This window comes from Vombatus ursinus, unplaced genomic scaffold, assembly GCF_900497805.2.
Source record: "Vombatus ursinus unplaced genomic scaffold, bare-nosed wombat genome assembly UNPS02014812.1, whole genome shotgun sequence".
NCBI classification, from domain to species: domain Eukaryota; kingdom Metazoa; phylum Chordata; class Mammalia; order Diprotodontia; family Vombatidae; genus Vombatus; species Vombatus ursinus.
Genome location: NW_020954590.1, coordinates 22,295,657 through 22,319,103, shown reverse-complemented (window position 1 = coordinate 22,319,103; position 23,447 = coordinate 22,295,657). Strand labels below are relative to the sequence as shown.

Genomic DNA, 23,447 nt, shown 5'->3' with positions numbered 1-23,447 from the left:
AACTGAGGCTTTCTAGTCGACTATTCACAGCAAAAAAGTACACTTAGTTCTGCATCTTGTCTCTATGAAGAAATTATTTACAGATTTAAAAGAATATTAAGAAGGTATATTCAAGTTGTATATCAGATTTAACTAGTTCCAAAATTGTGCAAGGGCAGTGAGAAAATATACACGACTAAGAACAAGTTAAAATGTTATATCCAAACTCAGAGTTGTATTATTACTTTGTGTCTTAAAGCTTTCAACGATTTAAAAAAAAAATAGATAATAGGAAACCCTCTTAAAACAGCACCATAATCTTTTGGCCAAGGGTTAGCCTTAATCACTATTCTGAGATATTTCTAATATCACCTTTATTCACATTTAAGCAGTGCATATTAAAAAATTAAAATGCAACAATTATTATCACAATTGCTTTTGTTTGGGGATAGACTGATGTGAAATGACTGAAGCCTGGTTTGTGGGCATTTTGTACTGTTCTTGTCCAGAGCCTTGTGGTGGGGAAGGTAGTGGAGTTTCAGGAGTTGCTGTAAAAGAAATAAAAATTTGTTCAAGAAAACTAATTGAGAATATTGATAACATTTTGAGAACATATCATAACATTGCACATTGTCCAGGACTATCTCAACATATGGTATTTTATGTGGTAAAAGTACCTGTAAAGATTTTGCATAATGTGGAAATTTGAAAAATGAAAGACATTTGTCTTTTGTTTCTATTAAACTTTTAGGGATAAATAGCTACATAAAAGTTCTGAAGTCAAAATAAAAGTCATATTACGAATCTTAACATTCACATTCTTTAAAACACAAATGTTCACTTAATTCTCTGAGTACCTCATGTAGAAAAAGCTTATCATGTGAACAATAATGAAATCATAGAAGCTTATAATCTTAAACAACCAGCTACTATCTTTGCATTAATTAAAAAATCCATATAATAAAACATTACTAATTTAGATTTTACTTATTCAGAATTTTTAAAAGTTCATACATGAAGTGTGTTTGCTTAGTAAGCTAACAATGCAAATGGAAAATAACCGGCCTACAAAAAGGTTAATAAATATAGTAAGTCATATTTCTATACTGCTTTAATATTTGCAAAGTATTTCCCCACAACCCACTAGTTAAGTAGTACAAGTTTTATTATCCTGATTTTGTAGATGAGGAAACTGAGCCTCTGAAAGTTTAAATGACTTACCTAGTCACACAACTGTTGAGTGTCTGAGGCAAAATTTAAGCCCAGCTCTCCTAATTAAAAGCCCCTTTCTCATTCCACTAGTTATTTTGTCATTTTAGTCCTGTCCAACTATCTGCAACTCTATTTGAGGTTTTCTTGGCAAAGATACTGCAGTAATTTGCAATTTCCTTCTCCAGCTCATTTTACAGAGGAAGAAACTGAGGCAAAGAGGGTTAAGTGATTTGCCCAAGGTCACACAGGTAGTAAGTATGTGAGGCCAGATTTTATCTCAGGTCTGCTTCATTCTACTACACCGCACAGCTTTTCAGGCCCCAGGAAGCCATTTTGTATGAAAAATCTTCAACTAAGCCACAAATGATTCATATCCATTTATTAAAAACATTTTGAAAAATGACATTATTCCTTTTTCTCTCCTTATCTTTCTGGAATAAAAGTATCTATGTTTCTTTTAAAACATTTTATAACTGATTCTTCCATTGTATGACATTCTCTCTAGTTAAGATGAATTAAGAGAGACTTTACTATAAAACTAAATTATTGTAACTTAAAATGAATTCCCCCTAGTCATTTGTTATTAGTAATGATAGGAAGCAGAAGGTATAGACTTTGTCATCTTGACTAGGCCACTACTCAACAGAGAACAGAACTTGGCAGAAGCGAGAGAACATGGGGGACAGCTAGGTGGCACAGTGGATAGACTACCAGCCCTGGAGTCTGGAGGACCTGAGTTCAAATCCAGCCTCAGACACATAACACTTACTAGCTGTGTGACTCTGGGCAAGTCAGTTAAACCCAAATGCCTCACCCCCAAAAAAAGAGACAGAGAGAGAGGGAACACATGGGCTCTGGAGTGAGAGAACCTGCCTCTGCTTACTTTTTCCTAATTAGGTAAGTCCTTTCAACTTTTCTACCTTGATCTGTAAAATGAGGGCACACTAGATGCTGTTGAAAGTGTCTTCCAACTCAAGATGCTAAGAAATGAATTTAGAATCTGGGGGGAAAAAATGTAGCTTGATGCTTTGTTGCCAAACACAGAAGTAGTAAAATCAGTTAATAATCGGCTATTATGTGCTACTAAAAAAGAAAAAAAAAATAGAAGGTGCTCATTCTTCAGCAAAGTCTGACTTCTTTGTTAACCTTAGTAAATGAATTCCCTATTATTTTTAAGTGTGCCATCATTGGCTATTAAAAAACTATAGACGCAAAAAACTATAAATATAAAACTATAAATATAAAACTATAGTGGGTAGAGCACCAGCCCTGAAGTCAGGAGGACCTGAGTTCAAATGCAGCCTCAGAAACTTGACACTAGCTGTGTGACCCTGCGTAAGTCACTTAACCCCAATTCCCTCACCAAAAAACAAACAAACAAACAAACAAAAAACTATAGATAATATGTTAGAGGCCTTAGTTTGCCTTTTGGCTATTATCTATGGATTTATGACTTTGGGGGCAATACGATGTCTAATGGAATCCTGGATAATGTATTTGTGTATGAGATTTAGATGTTTTAAGTTAAATCAGTTTCTTAATTTTTCAAATGCACAAAACCAAAAATATTACAAGTGAACAAATATGATATAAAGTGATCTCATGCTAGTTTGTAAGAAAAGAAAAAAAAAGGAGAGGCTGGAGAGGTTTAAATATTATTTGGAAACCAGATCTAGTTTTCAGAAAGTAGAAGACTAATTTTTTTTTAATTATTGGGAAAATATAGATTCTCTAGCTAATGGTAGGATAAACTGGTCATGTTAGTTGTTATTTTTTGATACTTATGAGTATGTTGGCATGATTTGTTTTCAAAGTTTATGAAGAACTCAGATCACTCAGGAATATCATTGCCATAGACTCCTGTGTGGCTTTGGGCTAGTTAGAGAAATTCTCCTTCTCAGTTGCTCTGGACACAAAATACAGAAACGAGTATATTCCTTGGAGAGATGAAACAAAATTAATGTTTCTAAGCTACTCTATAGACCTACTGATGTCATATACTTTCTAAAATTGTTATCTTTTAGGAACTGTGGTTAAATTATATTGAAATTGACTACTTAGTACCATGAGTTTATAAGTAATAGTATTTATATTAATGGAAACATTAAAATAAAACCATTATCTCAGTGACTGAAGTAGTTTGACATACAGGTTGGATGTTTTAAGGAATTTGGGATTAGTCATATCTTGGCACCCATTCAGAAGAGGATGCTTATGATATTAGTCATAAAATTAGAAGATTGCTATCCCATCAAGAGATTAGTGTAATGTAACTGGTTCCTGTGGCTTCCAGAGATATAATGTGTTCAGATCAGAGGAAAATATTCAGTAATGAATCGTTGTATTGATTGAGTACTTTTAGCTTCAAAGTATTTTCATATTATCTTATTTTATTCTCACAACAAACATGTCAGTTAGAAAAGGGCAGATTGCCTCACTGTCATCTTTTAACAGGTCAATTCAGATTTAAGGAAGTTAACTGACTTGCTAGATGACCCCCTGCCAGGAGGTCCTTAAACAGAGATCAGAAAGTAAGTTTGTTTGTTTTTTTCTTCTAGCCTGGGCTCTTTTCACCAAATGCAAAGGATTAACAGATCAAAAGCTTAAGAGACACCATGATGGAAAATTCGCTTGTGACTTACAGATCTGTTCTGTATGCACTGGAGTTGACATAGAGCTTATAAGTATAGTTTGCCCGGTTAATGGATCCTGGGATAAATGAGGATGCACGGGATGATGAAGATGGCTAGTATCATTAGAAGCACCTAAAAATATAATGAACATGCCAGTGTTAGTGATATTTGTGAATAGTAAGTTCACTTCAGACCAAATATTCTTATTGGCATCTCAGATATTGCTGTTATTGCAAATGGCCTTTTGGGAATTCAATAATAAATTAACGGGAACACTATCATTTTAAGTACAATGCCTGCTTCCACTGTACACTGCTTAAATTAATATTGTATTTTATAATGCTTTATATTAATATAGGGCCTTGTGTATCTCTTCCTGGAATCACTATGAAACTTGCTTGCCATTAAGGGAATTCTAAGAACTACTAATCTCTGGTTAGTAACATTTGACATAATCCTAATATCATGAGCCCTCTATATTTTAGAAGAAGAGCATAAGGATATGCCATAAACATCACATAAAATTAAGCAGAAAATAATACAGGAGGGGGTGGAATTTTTACAGTGAATTTAATCTAGATCAAAATAAAGAATTTTTTTCAAATGGTCTCAACTAACTCCTTGCATTAAATGTATTGATGCAATGTCTGATTTATTTTTCTCTTTCAGTGCTTGCTTAATAATTCCTGCTACTCATTGAATTGCTTTAAAGGGTATTTATAATAAATTATTATATGGTATTGCAATTTCAGTGTCTTTAATGTTGTAAATTAGCAGTGCAGAGATCCAAAAGAAAAACTGTGACATTCTTGGTGGTGATGTAAAAAAAAAGTTAATCACATTGACCATGTTTTGAAGGGTGTGCCTACTGTGAAAAGTCCATGTGAAGCGAAGGTGACATAACTAGTGTTCATATGAATATAGTTCAAATATCTTTGTCCCCATACAATCACAAAACTTTCTTCAAAACATACAAAATTAAATTCCACATACTTTAACAAAAGGAAAGAAAAAGCACTCATAGAAATTTTAAAGAGCAAAATCCATATCGCCAAAAGATAAAGAAAGCAAACTAATCCATAAGTACTTAATACAGTGTTAATGAGTGTCATAGAAATTCTTATGTTTAAAATATGTTTACCTCCTAGTAACATTTCCTGAAGTAAATTGTCAATTTTAACCATCCCAAACAGTTTGACAAATTGTATTTGCTCAATCATTTGCCAAGTGATGCTCTGCAGTGTAGGCAGGAGCAAAAGCAGTTCACCAAACCTTCCCCTGGAATCGTATTGTCTGTCATTGATGTAGTCTTCTAAACTGATCTGGACTTGGAATCGCATATTTTTTATTTTCACTGGGTCACTTAATCCTTTTGCATCTGAAAAAAAAAGGAAAGAAATTGACAAGTTGGAATTGTACAAAGAAAGTCAATATGGCAAAGTAGATAGGGTGCTGAACTTTGAACCAGGAAGACCTGGGTTAAAATCCTGCTTCTGACACTCAGTAGTTGGGGGTCCTTGGTCAAATCAGTTAACTTCACTGAACCTCAGTCTTCTTCTGTGTATAATAAAAGGATTGAACTTAGATCAATCCTTAGGCCACTTAGATCCCTTCCAGCTTTAAATCTATTATGATATGATATTTTAGCATTTGAGTTGAGCATAGCATGACAAAGAATATTATATCACAGTAGAGTCAATTCAATAAATTATTTCATCTTGATTTTCTTTTGAAAAGCACTTCTGAAAACAAACCTGGATCAAAAAATACAATTGCCTTCAGACAAGCATATTCATTGTCATCGATCTGAATTTCCTGAAATGGGCGGACTAGCTCATCGAGAACGCGATTGGCCACACGACTGATCTCCACTTCACAGCTGTTCCGATGAATGATGTAGTTGTTACCTGGGGGGAAAACATATTAGAAACAATATATCATCATCAAGTGTTTTCTTTTTTGTAAATCCAAAGTACGTTTAAAATGGTTAAACTTCAGAAGATTCCAGCAAACACTGCCAACTACTAGCATACACACACACACACACACACACACACACAAAAGTTCAGGTAAAAATATTCAAAAACTCATAATGGATCAATAATATTTATAATGTGATTGCATGTATTTGAATAGCTTCAGTCACTGGTGATAACACTAGAGAGCAGGCTAAGAATGAGCTAAGAATCTGCAAAGGAAAGCAAAACATAATGATTAACTTTTGGTTCTATCAGTCATCTCTCAGTGTCTAAGTCATTAATGAAGAATACATAAAATCCAAAGAGCCCTTAGAGGTTACACTGAAGGAAAATAAAAGCTGAGACTGCTTTGGGTGCTAGATGTGCTTCCAAATAATCGCTATTGCATGACAGTTCTCAGAAGCAGAGGAAAATGGTTTTAACTTTCAAAGATTAACACAATTCTCAGCCTAGTTAAACTGAATACTTGTGTACCTTTTAATTCTCCCATTCTGTAACTACAAGTGATGGATTAAATTATGTAATAAACAGTGGACTATTAACATCAGGTAATCATTTATTAATGAAATGTGAAGAAATAGAGGTCATCATCCATATGAAGTAAATCTTAGTGGGAGGATATATGCAAACTCATTTATAAACCTTAAAACATTATAGAAATGTTAGCTGTTCTTAGCAGTGGTATTAATTGCTCAGGTACCCATACAAAGGTGATGTTTCATATTTCCTTTTCTGTCTGCTGTGAAAAGTCACTTACCTAAAAAAGCCAGGGTAAAGCAGCTTACGAAGGTTTAGTGACAATTCCTCCCCACCACAACAGTATATTTAGCTCCATGATGATAGAATTTTGTTGAGGTTCAATATTGATTTTAATGTTTAACAACTGGCTTTCCAAAAACGCAACCCACTTTTAAGTTTAATCTTTACTATTAACATGTCCTCTTTATCCTTGCTTAAGTTGAGACAAACAACAAAATGAATCAATCCCTGATTTGTAGTGTTAGCCAATTTTTGTGGTATAAATGCTCACACTGAACATTTAACCATCAGGTTCCAAGAAGTGGTATGAGCTGGATCTAGTACGCCTCTGCAGTACTAAGCTTGCCTTTATATTTGGTGACTCAGTTATAACTAATAACATACTAAAGACATTGCACAAATGCCAGGGGGGAGGGTTAGGCAAACAAGTATATCATCCTTAGAAAAGTCTTCAACAATTTTACTGACGAGTCTCCTTAGTAGGCCAAGGCATCATGGATACATTGAGGAGATTATTTTCACAATGCTGACAAAAGCTATTTACTTCTCTAGCATGTATTACTGCTGGATGGTAAATATTAATACTTCTTCTTCCCCTTTTCTGTTTAAAAATGAACCTGTATAGGTCTGATCATCTATAATGTGACTGATTTTTTTTCCTTTGGATTGATACAGATCATTTTGATCATTGAAATTGGAAGAGATGAACATGTACTTTGTACATGCTTTTAGGATAATAGAATCATAGATTTGGAACTGAAAGGGACCTTGGAGGTACCTAGTCTAAATACTTCATATCACTGATAAGGAAACTGAGGCTCAGAGAGTTTAGGTAATTGCCTATGTTCCCAGAGTTACTAAATAGTAGAGCAAAAATTTGAACTCATATCCAGCACTCTTTCTACTGTTCCATGCTTCTTCAAAAACCATTCTACAACAATTATAATTATTCAACAGAAACTAGATTAGATAATACACAGAACCATTGCATTTTTAGAATCATAAAGTTACAAAGGACTTTAGAGGACATCAACCAAACTGGACTCTGCATTCAGCAATAAACACAAAATTTGGATTTGAAATTCTTCACTGTGTGTGCTGATAGTACTTGCAATATTTGTGGTATCAGAGTAATCATCTCTATTCTCAAAACTCCAAACAAATAGGTTTATTAATCATGGTAAAAATATCTGGAATTGTAAATTAATTTATTAATCCCACAGAAATCTATTTAATCCCAAACATATGCAAGAAAATGTGCCAGGCCTTAATGTGCATGATGATACTCACTAGATACTTACCCAAAAGTAAGATGTCTTTATAAATCATGGATCGCTTTGTGGCACCAAGTAGCAGGTGCTCTCCTGCATGTGCTCTTAAAAGTGCAACCTTAATGAAAAAGATAAAGATCATAGTTATTAATTATTGTTACAATTTAGTATTTATACAGTACTTTATGGTTTATAAATCATTTTACAGATAATTTGATCTTCAAAAAAAATCCTACTCATTAGATGCTATTATTATTTCCATTTAAAGTTCATTTACTTTCCCACAGTCACTCAGCTAGAACGTATCTGAGTTAGTATTTGAACCCAGATCTTCCTGACTCCAAATCCAACACTCGATCCACTATGCCTTCTAGTTCCTTAATAATCATACTAAGTAACAAATAAAAATCTAATGTAATAAGAAACTGATAAACTTACAGACTGCTGAGTTCCTGGCAGCCCATTAGTTGTTTTAACTAACTAGAATAATCAAAATGTCCCAGCATTCTGGCCTTAAAATCAGGACCCTGGGGCTACCAATCTCCCAATAATAATCTTTTAATTTCTATTTAATATATTCATATTAATCATCATTAATTCATATCTTTATCTTCTCAGCAAACACTTATTAAGCACTCACCCTGTGTTAAGTTATTGTGTGAGGTACAGGGCACAATGACTATAACTGGCGATCTAATAAATGCCTCACACTTAATGAAGGAAGCACAATGTCTGTACATTAGTAAATGGAAGCTACTTCTAGAATGTGGTTTCATTTCTACATTTAAAGAACATTAATAAGTCTTATATTTTATCAGAATGTATAATCAAAATGTATCAGAAATCATCAGCTTCTCAGGAGGGATATCAATGAAAAAAAAATACGACATATAAATGTTAAAATCCTTTTCGTGTTGTTTAGATTATGATACTGGCATGTCTCAGCATTTTCACGATCCAAACTCTAACAAAACCTGTAGAACAAAGCTATCTTTATGACAGGTCAATAAATGTGATTCATACCAGGAAGGTAGTTAAGAGGAACGTTTTAAAAATCATTCTAAATTTTTTAGTTCTCACCATTTGGTGAGAAGCTTTCTTCGAAATTTAAGTTAAACTTTCCATGAAAATTTATTTTTCAGATGTGTAAATATATATTTTTTAATTTTTTTCTGTGATTTTAAAGGATTTTAGACTCTTCCTTTTTTTTTTTTACTTCCTTAATTCTGGGCCACAAAGATAAAGATCATTTGTAAAGGGTGTGACATATTACCTGGGGATATTAAGTACAGGAGAATGAGGAGAGCATAGATTTTTTTTTAGCTATATCATATAAGAGAAATGATTAACTTATTAGAAACAAGATATGGAGGGTTTTTAAATGTATGTGAAACTAAATATCTCACTTGAATTGCTCAACAGATTTTATAAAACCATCGCCTTCAGTTTAAGAACATTGGACAACACTTAGAGGAAAAATACTTTCAAATTTGATACTTCTTACATTCTTTCTTTTCTGAAAGTTGTCAATATAACAACATCTTTAAAAGACTCATGCAAAAGCCAGTAAATCATTCACACCAATGAATACTAGGAAAGAAACATCTAAATGCTAACAGAGCACAAGAAGAAGAATGTGCTGCCCATACACTGGGTACTCACAATGTTTTGTGACAGTGACCTGAAGTGGGTTTTGTACCATGCTGACAAATCTATTTGAGTATCCTCATAGCCTAATAACTTGAGATCCACATTGAATATCAACATTTTGAGGGCCTTTCCTTCTACTACCCATTTCTCCCTCACTGAGAACTAGAATATCTATAATATTTTGAAGAACTGAGTCAGATAACATCAGAGCTGTTAAGTTACTTTAGAGATCATCTGGTTGAATGCTTGCACACTGTAGATGGGGAAACCAAGTCACAGAGAAGTTAAATGATTTATTTACTCATAGTCACACATCTGGTTGGAGGCCAAATCAGACTGAAAGTCTGGTATTGACCTAGTGCTCTTTCCATTCTGCTCTGAGGCCTACCCACCCTTGTTATTTAAATAGAATCCCAAAATTGGAAGGCACTTCAGATGTCAAATAATTCAACTTTCACCTGAACCATGAATCTCCTCTATAACATTCCTGACAAGAGGTCAACCAATTTTATTTACCAAGCTTACTACAGCTAGGACTAAAACAACCTCTAAGATTTCCTTTGCACAAGAAATTTCAGAGCTCTCCAAAGTGTACATTTTTTTAAAAAAATGACATTATGATCTTTACTCTATGACATTCTGTTAAGAAGTTTTAACCCAAGTAATTCTTTAACTTACTAGAAAAAAAAGGAATAACCAATATCCCTCTGAGTCCTAGAAACAGCCAATAGCAGCATTATTTGATGATTGCTTTAAGTGTACACACACACTCCCCCCCACACAAAAAATATTCATTTAAATTGATCAAATAACCATATATACATTTTCTTTAGGATCTCAGGAAAAAAGTAAATGTCTGCTTATTGGCTCTAGGAAAATTCTTTAAACCTCATCTGAAATAATAAAGGCTGCTTGTCAATCTACCTGAATGAACAGAAATATTTTAGCCCAACAATTCACGTGTGGTTTTCATGATTGGCTTAATGTATACCTGATCATCCAATGGTAACTCACAGAAGGCAGGGATATATTTAGCCCACTCCACCAGGACTAATAGTTGCTGCTTCATAGATTCACAGACATCACCAATACTAGCAATTTTCTTAACATTTATGTCAGTATTTGCACTGGGGTTTGAAACTGGAATCTAAGAACAAGAAAAATATTCCATTTAGCAGTTATATAAAATATTTTTAAACTCAGTATTTCCATTTGCTAATTGTTGATTTAAGCAGAAGCCACTGAAGCTATAATCATCAAAATAAAAATACCTTGAAATTATGTAAAAGTTTGCTCATTGCCTTCCTCTGTGAGGTTGTTCAAAAGGGAAATTCAATTCAACAACAGTGAATGAGAACCTACTACATGCAAAGTCCTCTGTTATGTCTATGTTATGTCTGTTATGTTTATAAGGTTACTTGATACTGCATCACACGTAGTTCAGTTATTTTGCTGCTAGTACATATCTTGTTTTTTATCTGCTGCCCAACTTATCTTTCTAGCCTCACTACAATTAATTCCCTTCTCACACTCTGTTATCCATCTAACTAGGTTCCCTTTCTATTTTACACACAGACACAGACACACACACACATACACACACACACACACACACCTCCCATCTCCATCTTTTTGCAATGGCATTCCCCATGTCTGAAATGTATTCTCTCCTTCCTTTCCTTCTACCTCAGAGAATTCTCATCCTTTAAGAAGTAGATTAAGTAACATTTTCTGAATGAAGTCTTTCCTGCTCTTCAAAACTCTTTCCCTGTGAAACGATCCTGCATTTAACTATTCTGCATTTATCCTCAGATTTATTCCACTGTACTGACTTCATTGTTGTATGCCTGTGAAACCTGGACGGTCTACAAGTGCTATGCAAGAAAACTGAATTCCATTTGAATTGCGGTGGGAAGATTCTGAAGATTACCTGGCAAGATAAGGTACCCAATACTAAGGCCCTCACTTGTGCTGAACTGCCAAGCATTCAAACTCTGTTGCAGAGAGTACAACTCAGATGGGCTGGCCACGCAGCCTCAATAAAATGGACGTTTACCTAAAAGACTATTTTACAGAGAATTCGCACAAGGCAAGCACTCTCATGTTAGGCCAGAATAAGTGGTACAAGGACACCAAAGGTCTCTCTGAAGAACTTCGGTGTTGATTGTGAGACATGGGACATGCTAGCATAGGACTCCATAGCATGGCATGCCCACATCAAAGAAGGTGCTGTGCTCCATGAGCAAAGCAGAATAACAGTAGCAAAGAGGAAATGAGATGCATAAATCTAGAGACATTCCCATCCCAAATGTTCAAAAGGACTATATGTGCCCAACCTGTCATAAAGCCTTCCATGCTTGTATTTGAACTGATCAGCCTCAGTCAAACATTTTGTACCTTGACCTTAACATCATGATGTTATTGATCCTCTCCAAGTAGAAATGATGAGCCGAACCACACAATACATTTATTCCATACTTAGTTATATATGTAATTGTGGTCCCCCTTATTAGAATATAACCGCTATACAAGTAAGGATTGTTTGATTTATTATTTGTATCCCTATGACCTAGCATAGTGCCTGAAACATAAGAGATGCTTAATTAATACTTGCTGGTTGTTTGATGTAGTTCCTTTGTAATATTGGACATTTATAATTTGGGGGAAGGGGTGACTTAGGTTACTCCTCATTCAAAACAGCTGTGTACCTAGACTTGCAGTCCAGGACCAGTTAATCGCTAAGTTTGCTTTCTGAATAAGGAAAAAATAAAGTTTCAACTACAGAAATTCATTGACAATTGTTAAGGCTTGTGGAGAAAATGGTTGCAGTAGACAAACTATCAAAGTGACAAGCAAAGTTTCCATAAGAAAGTTAGGACAATAGCAATGCTGCTAGAAGCCTTGCAAATATAAACTAAGGACTCTATATTTTACATAGGCAGCTTGGTGGAAGAGCGAACAAAGCTCTAGACCTGGAGACATGATGACATGAGTTCAAATCCTAACTCATACACTTAGTAGCTATGTGACCTGGGTAAGTCACTTAACCACTATCTGTTTCAGTTTCCTCATCTGTAAAATGGGTATAACAATAGAACCTCCCAAGATGGTTGTGAAGATCAAATGGGACAATATTTGTAAAGGGTTTTATAAATATTAATGCCAACACTGTGTTATGAGTTTATGTCTGAAAGAGGAAGAGCATTTCAGCTAATTTAAATCTAACAAATATTTATTAAATGTCTCCTAAATGTGAAACACTTTCTGAGTCCTGTGGAAATAAAAGCTATACTAAACATAGTTAAAGATGTGATTAAGGTAGAGCAATTTAAACTTCTCCTAGGATACTGTCATTTAAATGGTACAAAAATTTAATGACAGAGCTTAGTACTTAGAAAAATAAGTTTTTTTTAATAGGTTATTTTTTAATAATACCCACCTGAGAACCTGTACTGCAACTAATCCTCCCTCTTGTTTAACAAAATTTGTCTTTAGTGTGTATTGCATTTTTACAACATTAATTACAAAGTTCAGTTGGAGGAGCGATTCATGCTGCTTACTCCAGGTGCCGAAATCATTAGTTATAATTTCAGACACAGATTGTGTCTTTGATGGAACTCACTGTGTTTGAGAGGGTGATAAGACAGCTAATTTATAGGAAAAAAATGAGTGGTAGGCTTCAGTGTAACTCAACAATTATTTATTGAGAACCTACTATATTCCAGGTAGTATATAGCATTGTGACTGAGAGCTGGCCTTTCAAGCCACTGGCCTCGTTTCTATTCCTCAAGCAAGAAACTCCATCTCTTGCCCTCCTAGTATTTTCACTGGCTGTCCCCTTTGCCTAAATACTCCCCTTCTTCGAATCTGCATCCTGGATTCCCTGGCTTCTTTCAAGTGTCAGCTAAAATCTTGTCCTACAAGAAGCCTTTCCTGATTTCCCTCAGTTCTAGTGTCTTCCTTCTATGGATTATCTCCAATTTATATATCTTGTTCATACATAGTTGTTTTCATCTTGTCTCCCCCGTCAGACTGTGAGCTCCTTGAGAGCAGGGACTGTCTTATGCCTTTCTTTATATTCCCAGGCCTTAGCACAGTGTCTCAGAGAACTTAATAAATATATCTAAAATAATCGAGTAAAATGCAAAACTTGTGATTGGAAGTTCTGAGCTTGTGAAAATAATTACTTTATAGGTAATATACTTGTATATGGTCAATCTATAACTGGGAATAAAAATTGTCTCATGACAGATGCTTCATTCTAGATAGTCCAGGTCATAGAATACAAAGGCAAGATTGACCCTATCCTAGATTTCTAAGAAATGTTTCCTGATGGATGACCCTCTTTTTGAATTTCTCATCCTACCTAAGCTAGAAACTAATATTACTGAATTTAGCAGGCTACATAAACACAGAAGATGGGAATAAAAGTTGGCAATACTATTTACATTTATAAAAACAAAGGCATGGATTCATTTTCCTCACAGTCCTTTCAGTCACCAAACAAAATAACAATTATAAGGCTTCCAGGGAAATTTCTCCCCATATTCATGAGCCATTAAAAAAGAACTTTCAATTGATTCACTCAGGAACTATGTTTTTTTTTTTTTAAGGCAACTGGGGTTAAGTGACTTGCCCAGGGTCACACAGCTAGTAAGTGTCAAGTGTTTGGTCTGAGGCCAGATTTGAACTCAGGTCCTCCTGACTTCAGGGCTGGTGCTCTATCCACTGTGCCACCTAGCTGCCCCAGGAACTATTTTTTTTAAAGAATTAATAACTCACTCATCCTCAGGATAATAATCACCAACAGAGAGCCCAGCTGATCTTCATTCCTCAACCCCACACAGATAAGATTTGGGACTTAAAAGAAGACCAAAGAATTTATGAAGAAAAATTCGTACAAAATCATGGTCAAGTTCTCAATCAGAAATCAGCATATTACACCCCAAGAAGGCCTAAGTGCCCAAATTGATTAGTGAGTTTGCATTTCTTTCTATCCTCACCCCCTTCTAAATCAAGACAATCAGGATAGAAAATCAATGCCCTCACCTAGGACTGTGCCTTGGTATTGTCATCCCTTGTACCTTCCACCTCCCCTCCCCTATTCCAGCTCCCAAGAATGCTAGACTATAGAACTCTAGGTTTTCCTTGGATTCATCATGACCTACCTGCAACTAGACACCAAAATAAATCCAAACATGTTTATATTGAGTGATTCCTTCAAATCTGGCACTATGTCCTCGAATAAAGAACCTTAATCCTCACAAAACCCCAGCCTCCATCACATCAACCTTATATCTGGCCCACTCCTCCACCTCCCAAATGAAACATTTTCAAGGAGATAAAATACTTGTCTCCTTCAAACAGGATGAGGGTGACATGTATCCAGCACATACCTGACGAGAAAGAGCTTCAGCTTGTGCCAATGTATTAATAGAGGGAATGTTGCTGCCTTCAAAGTTATTTCTCCTCGTGCTTATCCTGTCTCGTTCATTTTGCACAGCTAGAATGCAATAAGTATATGGCTTAACTACTTGAAATTTGTGTGCATGAAAATATGTGTCAGGGATATGGGATTTGGAAATAATAATAGTTTACCCTTATGTAATATTGTAAAGTTTACAGAGTCTGCATTATCTCATTTGATTCTAAAGCAACATTAGGGAATAGATAATTTATTTTCCCCATTTTACAGAAAAGGAAACTGAAAGTCAGAGAAGTTAACTTACTTGCCCAAAATCACAGAATTAGTCAGCAGTAGAGCATGAATTTGGACCAAGATCTTCAGATTAGAAGTTGATCTCTTTTTCCCAATACTACATTGCTACTAGACTTGAGTGATTGAGAGCCCTGAGAAAGGCAACCCTGAGAAGTGGGAAGGTATGACTTATGTCCTTGTAGCTAGTATTTGTCACTTTAAAAAAGTAGTAACAGACAGCCTTGTCTCCTGACATAATGAAACACTGGGATTTAAGGTGTCTCATGTTACCACACACTGCAGAAAATGTTGGGTCAGCCAATTCTGCCCTGCTATATTTTGAATAGTCTGCATTCTACTCCTTTCTAAGTTAATAAAACTATAAGATAACTAGAGAAAGGGTATTGTCTGTGATGCTGGCTAGGTCAAGAATAGAACATATTCACTGTCAGAAGATGTGAGTCATGGAAATTCTAAAATGTCTTTTCTTCCTGTGAAAAACACTAGAGCAAGAATAGGAAATAAACTAAATCTATTCTTACGGTCATTTTAAGACTATAATCTTGTGGTTCTCCTTAGAGACCCTGAATTCCTGAAGAGTTTACTAACCATTAATGAAGGAAAAAGTTTCAAGCAGGTGCCTTTTTCCCTCTAGACTCCAGATGGGTAGAGAAAAAAGGATTCTTGAAAGCTAAGGAATCTCAGTGACTACACTTGGATCCCCTGAGAGAAACCAAGCTTACTTCGTTTATCTGGGGAGAGGGTAAGACAAATTATATAAAATTATATTTCCCATAATTGCTTATCTAGATTTAGGCAAAGAAGGAGAAAGAAGCATGATCATATATATGTCTTATATGAGTCTTGGCATCTTTTAGGTGCAGTGTATACAATCATATCTACTTTATGCAGTCCCCAAGCAGGCTTTCACTTGAAATCACCTAGATAAGTGATTTTGGAGACTTGAGTTACCTAGATTGACTGACTACACTACAGATAGATAGATGGTAGATGAGATAGAGAGAGACAGACAGACATACAGAAAGACACAGACATGTGTGAGTATTTCACCCTTTGCTGTGGAGATCTAGTATTAAATGGTGAGGCCATTTGATCTGACTATTTTAATAAAGTAAACTTACTTCACAGCAGAATTTAGAAGAAGCCTTGCCCAATACTACTCATCAATATAATATAGTAAAAAGAGCACTAGCTCAGCAATCAAAGGGCCTGAGTTTGAATCTTGATCCTGCTACGTATTGGGCAAATTCCTTAACTAACCTGGGTTACAGCCTCCTTATCTATCAGATTAGATAATCACTGAGATTCCTTACAACTCTACATTCTATGACATATTAATAATCAATTATGTGAGCTAAGGAGGGAACCCATGGTTCTTAAGAGACCACCTTTTATACTAGAAAGACTCTAAAGTTTTTTAATTGTTAAAGAATATTTACTGGTAGATTCCAGCTTTTTTTTCTCCTAAAGGACTTCTTAATTTGCAGAGGAAAACATTTATGTAAAAGGATAAATAAGAAGTTAGATGATGACATTCTGAGTTTCCTTTCAGAGTAATCGTTAGATAAAAATTTTAAAAATCTAATATTGTGGAAAACTATTCAATCTTCTTCCATCTTCTGAATTAATTCCTGACCACTTTATATTTTCATAAAATAATTTTCATATGACTCTATAGAAAATGTTAAGCATATCTACTTTTAAAACCTTCTCACTGGAATTAATACTTAAATAGTAGCTCTGGGTAAAGGCTATGATTTCCATATTATTGTAACATAAAAGTAACTATTTACATTTCACATATTCTTAACATGCAATTAAATATACACATAATATATATGTACATTAAAAAGTCAAGTGCTTCAATTTTTTTTTTTGGAAGCAACCTGAAGAATTAAATTTGGTGGTCAGGCTGGATGGGAATCATTCACAAAGTCACCAGTTAATCTTATAAGCTACTAACTATGACCTTTTAGAAAGATTTTGAGAAAAAACTGCATGCAGAAGAATATTATTACTGAAGGTTATGTGCTTTTAGTTTTTTACCTTCTTTTTGTGGGGGTGGCACTGTGCTGACAAAATTAAGTGAAATTTGGGAAATTTAAACAAAGTCACAGGAATAGAAAAATGACTATAGAAAGATTTTCGATGGCAAATTTATCACTTTGGGGTAGAAATTCTTTGGTTAAATGCTTCATATAAGGACCTTGCTTTTGTGTATGGCATACATGTTGTGAAACTAATAGAAAATATTATTCCTATGATGGGGTTTTCAAATGCTCTGATTTTATTTAACACATAACACATATAACACATAGGTTATACATAACCTACTTAGAATATAGGAAAATACATCAGACAGATCATTTGTAATGTATTATTTAAAGTGAACTATATGATACCATTATTTAAAATAAAGAAATAGACAATTCATTTTTAGAAGCATGTTGGTAAATTCAATATAACTTACAGATAGAGTTATTTTGTCTTTTCCTAACACTAAATTTCAGATCTCGTTTGGGCAACGATTATGTTGTTAGGCATATTCTGACAAACGAAACATTACCTTCTTTCTTCATTCCTGCTCGGAAACACTTTTTTAAACGACAATATCTACACTGATTCCTCTTGTCTTTGTCAACAACGCACTGTCGGCTGAACCTATTTCATCAAGAAAAAGATGATAAATTATTTATTCTTCTGTTAAGTTCTATGTAGTAAGAGAAGTAAACTAATAACACTAATGTGTGTGTATACATATATATATACACATATAGCATATATATGCATATTAAAATTAAACATATTAAATTTTTTATTAAATTTACATATAGCATATTCATATATATTAAAAACTGTGTTAATAGATGCATAATGAAATGGGATACAATGAAAAGACTTAGTCATTCCTATTAACTTTGACCTGTCTATAGGATACCATGACCATCTCAGACCTGGAAAATATAAGTCCCAACCTTCATGGAGCCATTATAATGAGTTATAACCATCACGTTTTTTATATATTTATTGCCATATAGACATGATAATAGCCAGCATGAGTCATTAAAAGCCATAAGATTCCTCCACCATGATACTGGTAGAACAGAGAGGATCCAGCATCACACAGGGCAAAGGAGCAGTGTTGAAGAACAAGCAGTGGACCGGGAATAAAAATTCTTACTTCAAGTTTTGCCTCTGATTCTCATTCTGTCAGTGGTATGATAATGGATAAACCACTTAACTTCACTGAAGTTATTTGTGAGAATGTAGTATATAAATATATGTGTATATATATGTGTATGTATATGCATATACATATATATGTTATTCTCATGCATCTAATCTTTTTTCTATAATTAATTACAAATCAAAAGATGTTAAAAACAACTTAAAGAAGTTTAATTTAAATGTAAAAGTATAAGTGTGCTTAATAAAAATATTTTGAAGTGGTCATCTTCATAATTGTTTTTCCTCCATAACTTCATTAATTATTTCCCATCAGAGTAAGCATATGTTCTTATATTGTAGAGCTCAAAAAAATTGCCACTTAAAATAAAAATTGTTTGAGACTGAGAGGTAAAGGTATTATAAAGCAATTCAAGAAAGTGAAGTTGGTTTTCTCTCAGGTCAGGAAGAAAAAACTAACTCAATCAGGTGATATCTTTAATAAGGTCAAAAGGCATCTATAAAAAAGGAAATTCAGGTGAGCAAAATTCTAGGTGAACAATAATACTGATTAGAGAAAGAGATAAACTATCACTGTCAATCCAGAAGTGTCACAATATTTATGGTGGGACTAGAGTTTAAGGTAGAAAGTTAAGGAAATGAATTTGAAATGAGCACTAATTTTTAAATTTTTCCAATATTTTCTGTGTCTCACAACCCTTGTTCATTAAAAATAAAAAACCAAACCCTAAAGTAAATGAAAGTGTAGAATTTGCCAATTTCAAAAGTCATTTAAAAAAATGATTGATTCTATGGACAGCAAGAATTGAAGGTTTCACAAATTGGGAATATGCCTTTACTCCTGAAATTCACTACAGTAACCCTTACCCCCTTTTAAGAGAAAATAGATAAACTTCTGCTAATTGAGTGTGTTTCTCTTGCCCTTTCATGAGGTTTAAGCCTAAATTTGTTTCAATCCCAATGGTCCAAAGAGGTATATTTCAACTTCTACAATAGATACCTTCCTAAGAAATTGGTTATGACTTAGGGGAGGGGGGATGTTAAAATTAATCACACTTCACATTTAATAGGATAATTTTATTTTTAAGGTGATCCCGTGATAAATCTAAAATTTTTCAGTTCTTCAAATCTAGATTGTCAGATATAAGGTAGAATTAAATTAAAAGTATTTTTAATTAAGCAAATTTTTAAATGTAAGAAAAGTTTCATTTTTAAATGTTATGACATTAGAAATACAGTGGCAGAACTCTTAGTAAATTTTTTTTTGAGAACTGGATATTAAAAGATTTAAGGGATTAAAGTAATATCATGGTGAATGGCACCGAAGCAAAATGAAACTTTTGATTTCTTTGAAAGCATTTGATTGGTTGCCAAGGCGGGGCATAATCATCTTGAATCTGCCTTTCATCAACAAAAGAAACATAGCACATTCTTCCCATTCAGATCTCACCTCTTTTTAAATGGCACATATTTATACAACATAAATACAACATACATGCAAGACCTGGTTTAACTAGACAGCCAAAGAGTCGTACTCTATTACTGTGATAATTTAATAGATGGAATAGGACTAATAGTTCACATTAACACAGCAGTTTTGTTTTTCTCACAAAACTCCTGTGAGATAGGTACCATGAATATTATTGTCCTTGTTTTACAAAGGACACTAAGAGCTAGATAGATTAAGGACACATTGGGGGGTGGGTGGGGGTGGGTGGAGGGCAAGAGTCTTATTATTCTTTCCACAACAATAGACTTCTCACATACAAGAAAAATGTGACAAGTCTCAGAGTTACATAAGATTTTTAAAAATTGGCCTGTGAATTTTATTTCCTATAGTCACAATCTAATTTGAATAACATCAACTTACTTGAGGAAAAGGTATGGTAGAGGAGATTAATTTTACCTTTTAGTGCTATAAGTTAGCATTTTTCCTGAACTAGTACTAACAAACATACTAGTATTATATACCTTTACATTGTACTTAGAAAAACCTACTGTGTGCTTGTGTATATAAGCTATATGCGACTCATTGTTATAGAAATGTTTCTCATACAAACCAAGGAACCTAGAGTTCATCTAGTATATTGCTGTGTTAAAGTTAATTCTGCAAAATGCGACATTTCAAGTACCTGCAGGAATAAACATGACTCTTTCGAATACTCCGTCTGAAGAAACCTTTGCACCCATCACAACTTGAGGCACCATAGTGCTTTCCAGTTGCTCGATCTCCACATATGGCACAAAGACTGTTCATCCCGTTGTCTGGAGTATTCATTCTGTTTTGTTCAGTGGCAGAACCGTCTTGTAGGGAAGAAAATGACATACTCTCACTGAAGTTCATTGCTTGTATTGATTTCTTCAGTAAATTTATCTCACATATTCTTCACTTTTTAACCAAATAGTCATTGAGGTCTACTAAGAATTCAGAGCTATTTAATGTAGTTAACAATAAACCAGAAAATCACATAGTTTTGGAGCTGGTAAGAGCTTTGGAGAATTCCTTTCCAAGTCTTTCATTTTGTATATAGTGAAAGTAAAGCCTAGAGAATGACTATTCCAAGGTCACACAATAAGTTAGAAACAATTGGAAGCAGAACCCAGGATTCTCAGCTTTCACTCCACTGTTCAGCCCACTGTTCTCTATCGCATATTTAAAATCATTTTTGAAAAAAAAACTTTTGACCAACATATAAGACAATATATTGTTCACAATAATTTTTTTGTCTAAAAAAAGGAATAAATGGAAGAATTTAGATCATTAGAAATTACACATTTCTACACAACCTTATAAGCACTTATTCCTTTTTCAACTGGAATATTCTGATAATGGCTTATGGTATGGCTTGTGAGAGTACAAGATGAAGCATTTTACTGACTTTTAGGAAATATTTGTTATTTATTGGGACTATATATATTTTCTTTTCTTTAGAGATGAAAAATTACAGAAGTTAGAGATAAATGTTTTCATTGTAGCTGTTGCTAAATAATCTCATGTAGAGTACAGTATCATGTATATTATCCATCACTACATGTATTGACTCATAGGTAAGGAATTAAAATTTAAATGAAGAACTTTAGTACAAGCTTAGTTAAGTCACATCATTTTCCTTGCTGAAAACAAACAAACAAATGAACAGAATACCTCAGTTAAGAAAAAGGTCTTTTAGAAAAAAATTTACTTCAGGAAATCATGTTTAAAAGAACACAATTTTTAGAATATCAATTTATGTATGGTACTAGATTCGCAATTATATAATCTTATGGCATGCTAAAATATTATGAATGCCTGGGTATAATCACCTTCATCAACCTTGAATTCCACACAGATACCCACAAATACTCTCATACAACCTCATAAATTATAACTAGTTAATACAGTTAACAGAATTATAATTTTGAAACCCTTCTCAACAGGATTGTTTATCTGATAAAACATACTGTCAATTTAAAAGATAATAGCAAACTAAATTTCACAAAGACATTTACCATTAGTAACTGCAAACTGATTTAAAGTTAAAATGTTACACTAGAAAAATACCAAGAGCTTCTTTTAGCTAAATATTAGCTTGTAAAGAGCCATTCTGATAAAGACTTTAATCCCTTCCGTATTATTGATCTATAGAAAAAAGGTAAATTAGTATTTATGTGTATAGTATTTTCTCATTAACAGCAAATAAGACTTCTAAGGATGATAACTAATGAGACCAGACCATCAGCAAAATTTCCACAATATCTATGAAACTTTGTTTTACTTATAATGTCTGATATTGCCCCCCAAAAATTAAGGGATAGCCAATAATTATTACTTATTGCTATAACTCACAGTCAACTAAGTAGCTGCTGCAAACCTCCTCTCCCTATTCACATCTAACTAGCTTATGATAGGGAACTGTAGTTGCTTTATTACCTTGACCAAGAATTTTCTTTTTCAAATAAGCCTAGCCTTAATGCTGTTAACTTTGATTTTGTGATGAAATGTAAAGACCCTGATTTGTTGCCATAAAAGCAGTTCCCATATTCTCCGCTAATACAACATTCCACTACCAAGTTGTTTTGCCCAGTTTAACCTTTCCTGTTAGCGTCTTCTTTTATGACACATCAATGAGTAGATGAGAACTTACCACTTGAATTGTAGAGAATCTGCATAGTTTCAAACTCCAAAGTAGTATAAGTTGGGTCTAAGACTTCGCTGTAGTTTGCTATATCCATGTCCAAAATTGGTTCTGATCCCCTCATCATTGAATTGGGAAAATGACAAGTAAGTGGCCCAGGAGCTCCAGGGTAGGTAGTATATGTCTGTTTTGCTTGCAATCCGTGATTGATCATCCAAAGTTAACTGTAACTTAGTGACTTATGTGCTGCAATGGGAGGAGCTGTAAAACTGTAAACTGTTTCTGCTAGGCATGTTCTGCTTGTTGGTTTTTTTTTCCTTCTTTTATGGTCTATGAAAGCAATTTCTTGTGATAATCTTGGAATGTTTCATGGAACAACAGCGCTTATCAGAAATACTTAGTGGACTAGCAAGATTTCTTAAATTGATTTATGGCAAAAGATAACTGATGTCATTGACAGAGAGGTTGGAAAAAAATAACTTTGGGGTTTGAAACTGCAATTTGAAATTGCATTAAAAATTTTGAAATTAACCTGGAGGAGTAGTTGAAACTTGATAATAATTATAAATGTCCTTATTCATACCATATTTGAATCTAAGAAACACTTTTAGGGATATTGAGGACCTCAGATAAGGTTAACTGTCTATGACTCAAGCTGAGATTAGAACTTCATGATTCTCTTGCCAGGTATAAAGCCCAGGATCAAATGTTCCCACTTACAAAGTGAGGATGATGGTCTTTAGGCTTTTAGAAAAGGATTTGAGATTTTAAATGAAAGGAATTTTGTGGTGTAAAAGTTGTGTTCATATGTGTTGATCTAGATGCCGTGATCATCATCATGAGAAGCAATGTGGAAGAGTAGAAAATGCATTGGATTTGGAGTCAGAGGACATGGGTTCAAATCATGCCCTATTACTATTTAAATCACCTCAAGTAAGTCACTT

General features: G+C 34.0%; 1 protein-coding gene across 2 annotated transcripts; it reads right to left on the bottom strand.

Moving 5' to 3' along the window:
* Positions 1-405: 405 nt before the first annotated feature.
* Positions 406-22,630, bottom strand: LOC114054204 (hepatocyte nuclear factor 4-gamma). Of its 2 annotated transcripts, XM_027877372.1 has the most exons (11): positions 22,513-22,630; positions 22,240-22,242; positions 20,521-20,692; positions 17,769-17,863; positions 14,880-14,986; positions 10,475-10,630; positions 7,864-7,951; positions 5,579-5,731; positions 4,966-5,202; positions 3,834-3,956; positions 406-527 (listed from the first exon to the last, which is right to left on the bottom strand). In XM_027877372.1, the coding sequence occupies exons 1-11, from the start codon at positions 22,628-22,630 to the stop codon at positions 406-408; spliced, it is 1,374 nt and encodes a 457-aa protein (XP_027733173.1). The 2 variants fall into 2 exon arrangements, with proteins under 2 accessions (XP_027733173.1, XP_027733172.1); XM_027877371.1 differs by lacking the exon at positions 22,240-22,242.
* Positions 22,631-23,447: the final 817 nt, after the last annotated feature.

Excerpts from the sequence above, each read along its gene's own strand:
- LOC114054204 (XM_027877372.1), bottom strand. The coding sequence starts at position 22,630 with ATGATGAGGGGATCAGAACCAATTTTGGACATGGATATAGCAAACTAC. Across the intron at positions 17,864-20,520 it reads AGTCATGTTTATTCCTGCAG|GTTCAGCCGACAGTGCGTTG; the intron begins GTACTTGAAATG and ends TTGATGAAATAG. Across the intron at positions 528-3,833 it reads AGTGCATACAGAACAGATCT|CAACTCCTGAAACTCCACTA; the intron begins GTAAGTCACAAG and ends TTTCTTTTACAG.